Source organism: Crocuta crocuta, unplaced genomic scaffold (assembly GCF_008692635.1).
Source record: "Crocuta crocuta isolate KB4526 unplaced genomic scaffold, BGI_CrCroc_1.0 scaffold426, whole genome shotgun sequence".
Taxonomy (NCBI): Eukaryota; Metazoa; Chordata; class Mammalia; order Carnivora; family Hyaenidae; genus Crocuta; species Crocuta crocuta.
The window spans coordinates 1002976-1012276 of NW_027532452.1; the positions used below are offsets into that span (position 1 = coordinate 1002976).

At 45.5% G+C, this 9301-nt stretch overlaps 1 protein-coding gene across 1 annotated transcript in view; it reads left to right on the top strand.

The window, feature by feature from the left end:
* The window catches only part of SHOX2 (SHOX homeobox 2), a 9151-nt gene extending 1561 nt beyond the window's left edge, over positions 1-7590 (top strand). Inside the window, exons 3-6 of the mRNA XM_077779421.1 lie at positions 2571-2779; positions 5223-5280; positions 5603-5691; positions 7228-7590. Of these exons, the coding sequence (XP_077635547.1) occupies positions 2571-2779; positions 5223-5280; positions 5603-5691; positions 7228-7521 (650 nt within the window). The 3' untranslated portion in view covers positions 7522-7590. The remainder of the gene's footprint in view (positions 1-2570; positions 2780-5222; positions 5281-5602; positions 5692-7227) is intronic.
* Positions 7591-9301: the final 1711 nt, after the last annotated feature.

Here is a 9301-nt window from a genome sequence, read left to right on the forward strand (position 1 = left end):
ATGGGGAAGTTCGGTGGGCCCGGCTGCCGCGGGGGGCGCCGACAGCAGCCGCGCCGGGCGGCCGGGTTCTGGTTAGCATCTCGCGCCGAGTTTGCGGGAGTCCCTTTCCTAGGCCTGAGAAAGAAAGGAAAAGAGAGGAAGGAGAGAGAGACAGACAGAGAGAGAGAGAACGAAGGGGCTATCACCCTGGATTCACCCCCAGGTCTCGGGCCACGGCTAAGATCCACTCGAACTCCACGAAGATCCCGGATCCTCGGATCCGGGAGGTCGAAACTTCCATTCTCTTTGAGCTATTAAAATCGAACGAGGCTGAAGCAGGCTAAGGTCCAGGCTAGGCTCTTTCTCTCCGGAGACGCTTTAGGCTCCCTTTTTTTTTGGGGGGGGGGGGACTGGTTTTCGGTATTTACACAATTGCATTACTGTTTCGAATCATCTCTGGTTTTCTTGGAGGCGGAGGGGGAATCCTTTCTTGCCAGCAAAGTGTTAGGAAATGGCTTTATCTAAATGGTGGCGCGTCCTGTACCAATTCAAAAGAGTTCAACAATAAAATTAATTTGGCACTTGGTGCCTGCAGTAACTGGTGTGCTGCCATATTTTTCCAATTAAGAAAATATGTGACATGCGTAGAATCACATATTTAAGCAAGCAATTAAGTTGTTTATAACACGGTCTGTTCCTGTTTAGGCCAATAAATGGACGTTTGGGGGCGAAATCGTGATTATATTGAGTCTATTAATCAACTAGAAATGTGGACATCTTTCTCTTTGAAGCTCCAAAAGTTTGAGAGGCATCCACTGTGGATGACACGAAACAAAGCCTTTCTCACCCCTTTGGCAGAACCTGAAGGGTGTTTTTCGTATTTAAATTTCATCGCAATATCAGTGGAAATATTTTCTTATTAACTTGGCCCCGAATGTTTGCTATGTTATCTGCTTCCTCCCCAGTGGAAGGACAAATGTCCATAAAACGAACTCTGAGAACAAGAAATGCGGGCAACACCTAAAATCACCGTAGCTAGAATGGCAGACTGGGCTGGGATCTAGAGGCTCTTCTTCCCCGAGACCAGCCAGTAGGTCCTCCTGAATTTGAAAAGTGATAGCACCACTGTCGGGCGGCCCAGTGCAGGCTTCCCCGAGTGAGTCGGCAGCCCAGGCCCAGGGTACCCCAGCACGCCGCATCGTGCGTTTAGGGTCACAAGCCGGGCAGACGTAGTCCTGGAATTGTTGATTTCCAAGCTCAGGACAAGTATTAATTTCTCTGCAGGCTGGCTCTTCCGGAAATTATTTTTAACACCCGTGCTGATCGGGCTCCTGAGCTAGGAAGAACTGCAAACAGCCTCGACTACCCAAACTCAGCTTTGACACCTTAAAAACGCAAGGCTCCGACTCAGGCGCCGAGGATGAAGGTTCTAGAGGGCAGCTTATGCTGATATGGGCTCTCCTAATCACTGCCCCTTGGCACATATATATATGTACCCCTTGGGTGACTCTGTATGCTCACATTCGCAGAGCTCCTGTTTTTAAAGGGAGGAGAAGGAAGGACAGTAAAGTAGCAACGGGTGTGTGCAAACCCAGAGCAGAAAAATGCATATTTTATTAAACAACCGAGCTGCTGGATGCATGAAAAGGCTTTGAGCAACCAATAGAAACCAAGGATCACAAATGTTCCGCTTGAACCTGTTGATCTCTGTGGGTTTAAGCGTTTAGGGTCGAGTCTATCTTTCCAATGGGGAGGGAGAAGGAGAGAACAGAGGCAGCGGTCTGTTTCGCGCGCAACCGGAGGCTGGTTCTCCGCCTGTCGCCTTTTGGCCTGGCGTGGGCGGCGAGCTCTTCAGGCTGCCAACATGGCGTGGGCACCTCTTCTCGGGCGTCCGGTACCTGGCGTGGGGTGTAAGGACTGCCGGGCCACCCATGGGCTGTCCGCAGCGTTTGGCTCGGACCCTGGGCTGCCTCCGAAATCCCAGAGATGCTGCTCCCTGTGCCGCGCAGCACCCGTGTCTTGTTCTGCCGCCGCAACCCTTGGGCCCAATTGTTCCCAAATTAGAGCAGCAAGTTTGACAGAAACAGAGCCAGCAGCGGCCAGAGCTGGCCTGAAAACGGCCCAGCGCTCTGGGCATAGCGGGTGCGAGGCCAGTGCGCGGCCGCGCCGCGCCCTTCTGCCCTGACCCGGTTCTGCGCCAGGCCGGGCGCGGCGCTCTTGATTTCTGGTGTGCTGGGGAGCGTGCGAGTGCCAGGGAGGGTGAGTGCGGTGGATTTGGTGTCCGCGGCGGAGGGCGGGGGACGGTGGAGTGGACAGTGAGGAGGTGAGTAGGCTACGGTTGCGGAGGGTTGGGGTGAATAGCTGAGAACAGGCGGCCACCCAGAGTTGATCTTTTCACGTCTCCAGAATCCTTTTCCTCGGGGCAGGGTGAGACACTGGACAGGAACTCCGGGAGGGGGCAGGATCCTCCATCCTTTTGGAGACAAGTCTGGCAACAGGATTTGCTGTGTTGTTTTTGTCCGTGTGTGTGTGTGTGTTTCTGTGTGCGCACGTGGACATACGTGTGGCCCTACTTGTGGTGCCCTCTCCAGTGTCCCCAGAGCTGAAGGATCGAAAAGAGGATGCAAAAGGGATGGAGGACGAAGGCCAGACCAAAATCAAACAGAGGCGAAGTCGGACCAATTTTACTCTGGAACAACTCAACGAACTGGAGAGGCTTTTTGATGAGACCCACTACCCGGACGCTTTCATGCGCGAGGAACTGAGCCAACGGCTGGGGCTGTCCGAAGCCCGAGTGCAGGTACCTAGCTGTGAGGATGTCAACGCAGGGCCAAAGAAATGGAGGAGGGGCATGCGTGGGGTTAGAAAGGCAGCTTGGGGGACACACACCTAGGGCGCAGCGGGTTTCAAGAACCTGGGTGAGGCGAGAAGGGAAAGGATACCTTTACTAGAGGTCCTATTTTGCAAAGTAAATCTTCAGTCTTATAGCCTTAAAGAGGTCCTATTTTCCAAAGTAAATCTTATAGTCTTATAACCCTATCCCAACATATGTTCCCAGCAGAAGAAAGCTGTGCTGGGCTTGCTCCCAGAGTTTCTATAAACCACACCACCCCCCCTCGCCTCACGATGCCTTTAATGTGGTTTAATCCTAATGGGCCTACTTTTATAAGCCTTAAAAAAAAATCCCACAGAAAACGTTTTATCTTCTGGATGCCTTAAAAGTTACAACGAATATTTTGTTCGCCTGAGTTGGTTTTCCTTGAGGGTCTGCTCCGGGGTCTAGGGTTGCCAAGCGGATATGCCAATTAGGTTTATAGATGTACAGACTATAAAGAAAATTAGCAACTGTTAAGTGCGGAAATTTACAGTTTGCCGTTAGCAGTCGATCTCAAACTGTGTGTAAAACAGTAGAGCAGTAAATGCATTTTGGTCACTCTTTGTTCCTTCACCTAACCAAGGCAGCAAACCTGAACCTACAGGAACTTGATATTAAAACAACTCAAATATCTTAATACTGGCGTTCCCAAAGTCCAACACCCAACAAGTGCTTACATGATGGAGTTAGGGTTGGAGCAGGTTTTCTTTACTGGTTGTGGGGGTGAATATAAAGGCAATAGGCTTTGGGGGCATTCAAGGTGGAAAATTATATACATGCATGCATATCATTCTAGTTTTATGGAGAAAACATTTAAATGTTTCAGATTGTCCTATTTATGCTCAAATAATAAAAATAGGAGAAAATGAGGGTCATTATTTGTTTGAACACATGGAGCAGTTTTAGGCCTGAACATCTGCAGCTGTTACAAAGTATCACTGTAACAGATACTCCCAGGATCTCTGGGCGCAGAGACCACCATCTGCAGCAAACTATGCAATTCTTATGGGGCTTCCCCGCATCTTGTAATAGGATCAGGACAAAAACAGAGCAGTCACGTTGAAGGGGAAAAGTAATAATAGGCTTCCTTGGTCATCACAGCCGTCAATAGAGGCTCTGCTCTTCCTTTTTAAGCCTCTCCTGCTTTGCTGTGTGTACTGAAATCTCTAGAGACTCAGCAACCCCTTAAAGACATGCTGATAATTATTACAGTTATGAGCATTAGTATCGCAGTTCCAACTCTTCTAGGGGAAAAAAGAGGCAAGAAGCCTCAGGCCATGTGAGTTACACAAAGGATGCCACCCTGGCATGAAATCTACCCTTCTATTATACTAAATGGCAGGGGAATTTTTGAAGATTTACATTGACTATGACACTGGCTTTCAAAAACAAGAAAAATCTCTGAAGCCGTATTTTTCTTTTATAGTTTTTTTCAAACCTTAGTTTCTGAATCAGTCAATATGCTGTATTATTGGAACATAATGCTGTATGATTGGAGTGTAAAAGCAAGCTTTATGTGAATTTTTAAAAATCTGTCATACTGCCTTTAAAAGTTGGCAAGTTTATTTAAGAAGATAATATCTGGGAGAAGACAGTATCCAGGAGTTACTTGATTCAGACCCCATTCCTTTTTCACAGCATATTGTTCTTTTTTTCTCATAAGAAGTGAACTTTATTGCTGATCTTTATTTTTTTCATACTTTTATTTAAGTTTTAGGGTTATTTTCTGGATGCATCTCTACTACCCTAACAGCTTTTTCTATAGAAGCAAATTAGATTATCATGATAATGGCACAATTATTCTGCTACTGTGTTACACTCTGCTGCACAGAGGAACAGAGAAATCCTAAACTTCTTTGTAGTGAGGCTTTTATGACACTAATTACCTCTTCCCCCACTCTTATCTTCCCCCCCACACACACACAAAAAAAAAAAACCCAGAGTCACTATTTGCTTTGGTGTTTGGTTTTTCTTGAAGATAAAGCTAATTAATATTACAGGCTATTAATGAGCACATTCTTCTCAGGTCTTACTGGCCAAACATCTAAACCCATTATCACTTTGGTATCAGGTATCAGGGAGAGTTTTAGGCCTTGGGGACTCTGTAATGTAGAAAGATGAAACCAGGACTAGTAGTAATTTATCAAGAAACAATGTATCTTGCAAAAGTCTATGAAATCTATTTTTGTCATTCACTTGCATTATTTGACTTGGGAAATTGAGAGTGTTTTTTATAATTCAAATATTGCTTGCTGTATCTCTTAATCTTTGACTAAAACACTACTCTTTTGTCATTGGACTCTGGTAATTAAAAGAAAATGTTTGAGTTCATAACATCTAGGTTTTATTTTGTTTTTCCAATTCGCAGGTTTGGTTTCAAAATCGAAGAGCTAAATGTAGAAAACAAGAAAATCAACTCCATAAAGGTATGCTTCTCAGAGAAAATCTGATATTCTAAGTAAAAAGAGAATTGAGTAATATTGTTATACAAAATCAGAAAGAAACTTCTAAAACATAATCATGGTCTTTATTTAAAAATCTGCTCTGAAGGCAGTTAATGAGAGTCCTAAAGTTTGGGAGTAAATTGTGTTTATTTTAATTATGGCAGCAGGTGTAGGAAGATAACAGTCCAATTCCAGAGGAATTAATTCTATCTTGGTATCATTTGGGACCTTGGAAAACAATGTTGGAAATATTAACCTCACATTACTGTGTTTTTGTCCCCCCCCACCCCCCCTTTTTTTACAGGTGTCCTTATAGGGGCTGCCAGCCAGTTTGAAGCTTGTAGAGTTGCACCTTATGTCAACGTAGGTGCTTTAAGGATGCCATTTCAGCAGGCAAGTATAGCCCACTTCAACCTGTTTTTAACTGTAAAATGACCTGGATGTTTCCTTGAATTGTTGAATATACCTTCTCTCTGAGTCCCAATGTTGGTGTCCATGCAGTTGAAGAATAATTTCGAGATGATATAGTGGATTCTCCCTTTTAAAAAAAACAACTATACAATGTCAAGGGCCTAAGTGTCTAGTCCTTTCTGTCCTCAGGGGAAAACTGCAGGGGCCTGAGGCCAGCCACCGGTCCTTTAAAAATGCACTAAAGATTGCACTTGGGGAGAGAAAGGAAAAGCCTTTTGATTAAGATTTTGTCAGCTCCAATACAGAGGTTAGTCCTCAGGTGTTTTCTAAAGCAACTTTCTAAATATTTTTCTAGGTATTTCTTACCCCTTAGTCACATTAAATGTGTCTGGCAGAAGAAAAGTAAATAAATAAAAGTACTTCCAACTCAGATTTGATTTTTTAAAGGTACCTCTGCTAACAAAGCTTCATCTCTAGTAGAGAGGGAAGCCTTGGTCTTCCTAGGGATGCCCTGCCTCTGCAATCCGTTTCTTAGGCATAAAGAAACCTTTAAGACTACATTTTAAAAGGACAGCCTGCAGCAATGATTTAATCCTGGGAAATCCCAGTGCTCTAAACGCCCCTGCTCTTCAACCCTAAGGGCGCAAGCCTTACCCAACCAGAGCCTGACCTTCCCCATCCTCAGCCAGGACCCCTGCCTGTTATGTCTCTGAAGTCGTGAATTAGCTCTCAGTTGGCAGCACCCTGGACTGGGGAGACACCTGGGTGTACCCATGTATTGACGGTTAGTGTTAGGGAGATCTTAGCTCTCTGGGCACCACAGGACTCTAGCATCCTGATGCTAGGCTTTTGAAGCAAGAGAGAATGATTGGAGAAAGAAAGAGTGGGATCTTAAAAGTAGACCCTAACTACTCAGAAAGTGATCTGCAGGCCTGCAGCACCAGCACCACCTGGGAGATAGTTAGAAAGGCAGAATCTCAGGTCCCAACGTAGACTGTCTGAATCAGAATCATCGTTTTAAAAAGATGTGCGTTATAACAAGGGTGATCATTACAGCAGTGAACGTTAGAAGCACTAACAATTGTGCCAATTGTTATCAATATGCATTAATTTCCCTAAGTGACAAGGAAAAGTTTTACGGTTTGCTTGTTAGTACTTGGTTAGTGTTTGTTAGTGCTTTAGTGGGGTAAGGGGTGTGTGATGGCATCGAGAGACCCTTTCCAAATTACCTTTGTAATTTTGAGAAGGGCGATGTTTTAACACAATTGCAATGTTGCCCTCTGATGGGCCCAGCTCCTGAGGGGGGCGGCCACATTCCTGCAAGATAGGAGTCCCCCAAGGCCCAGGGAGATAAGGCGCTGAGCGAGTTGCACTGACTCTGGCGCACTGGAATATCGCAAATTCAGTAACAGACTGAGGAGGTCAGCCAAACGCCCCTTTCCTGTCCCTAGCCCCAGCCTTCCCTCTCGCCAGGCTGGACGCCGTTAATGCTCTGTTTCTATTCTGTTGTCACCCTAGGATAGTCATTGCAACGTGACGCCCTTGTCCTTTCAGGTTCAGGCGCAGCTGCAGCTGGACAGCGCCGTGGCGCACGCGCACCACCACCTGCACCCGCACCTGGCCGCGCACGCGCCCTACATGATGTTCCCGGCGCCGCCCTTCGGACTGCCGCTGGCCACGCTGGCCGCCGACTCAGCCTCCGCTGCCTCGGTGGTGGCCGCCGCCGCCGCCGCCAAGACCACCAGCAAGAACTCCAGCATCGCCGATCTCAGACTGAAAGCCAAAAAGCATGCTGCCGCCCTGGGTCTGTGACGCCACCGCCGGCGCCAACGTCGCGCCTCCAGCGCGGCTTGCACCCTGCACACCCTCTGCGCCCCGCTGCTTTTCGATTTACCCTGTCCGGACCTCTGGAACCCACCCTCTTCCCGCCCCGCCGATCGCCCTTTGCCCCCCTCCACAACTTGGACTCGGAGGGCGAGACTCCGCGCGGGACCTTCGATTTCACGAGGCGCAACAGCTCCGTCGCCCGTGACCGTTCACCTGCCCAAGGGCATAGAGTTCGGCTTCGCAGGGGCAAGTTTTCGGGAAGTCTGGAGAGACTGAACGAGGGAGCGCTAGGACAGCGGAGTGTGGCTCAAGGCAAAGCTGCAACAACGATGAAATTAAAACCCTGTTCATAAAAAATGAACAACAACAAAAAAAAAGTAGAAAAGACAAACCAGAGAAAAAAGAAAAAGGGAACTTATCGCTATTTGGCGGAAGCTGAAATTGGAGAAAGAACCAAGGAACAGAAACAAAATTTAAAAATGAAAGTATTTTATACATTTAAAAATATGGAAAAATCACCCGAACGAATGTCGAGATAATGGGGGGAGGGGGTACCAACTTAAAAAGTGTATGTTTTTTTTAATGGGCTGAAAAGGCAAAACAGAAGGAAGAGGTATACTTATTTAAAGAACTAAGGTTTAAAAAAAAAAGTGCGCAGCTGGGAAGTTCACAGGTTTTGAAACTGACCTTTTTCTGCGAAGTTCACTTTAATACAAGAAATTTGATAAGAGAGGCGGGCCTCCTTTTACGTTGAATCAGATGCTTTGAGTTAAAAACCACCACACATGGAAGAGTAAGAAGAGGGAAGACAGTATACAAACGAGGAGAGGAGAAAAATGATATTAATACAAATAATGATACCACAGACAATGATTTATCTGAGAAATAATTATGACATCACTGTCCAGACTGCTGACAGTAAATTCCGGTTTTGCATGTTTCTTGTATTCCATTGATGGTGTCTCCCCGCTCCCTGCTTTACTCACGTGCACTTACTCCATTTTCATCTATGAAAAACAATACCAAAAGCATCTGGAAATTGATATATCTCAAATCTATATTTTTTGCCCCGTCTTTGATCCTGTCGGACAAAAGAAAAAGGTCGGAAGGGAAAAAAACTTACACTCTGTCCCAAGAAGACGGAGGCGGGCAGAAAATGTGGGGAAAGGAAAAAGAAAAGAAGACCAAATGAAATAATAAAGGTACAGCGCCTCACAGGGCTCCTAGCACATAGTAGGCGCTCAATCAATGTTAGTCCCTCCCCCCTCCTTTCTTGTATTCCCTACTGCTGATTTCCTGATGTCCTATTTGAGAACCTTGCTTTATTTCCCCCTCTCTATCCTGTCACACTCACCTTAAATAACACCCAACTAGATACAAGCAGTAGGTTTGTGTAAAATATGTTGATACACACGAACAAAGTTTATTTTGGCTATAATGTGTGAACTGATGGTTGACTTTGAACATTTGCATTTTATCTCACAAAGGTGTATATTCAAGTAATTTTGTTTGTTTGTTTCAATTCATGTAGCTATTTAAACTGGGATACCCTGGACTAAGCAACCTGTATCCCAATCACTAGAAAGCCTCCTTAGTTGTGTTTTGTTTTTTTTTTCTAATTTACAAGAAAGAGGAAAAGCTCTTTTAACTGAACTTTGGTATGCGGTTGAGCTTTGTAACTATTTGTTCTCCATGAAAACAAAGTTATTTATATTTGCCATATTTTTTCTAGTGTATTAAGTTATTTTAAACAAAAGAAGATGCT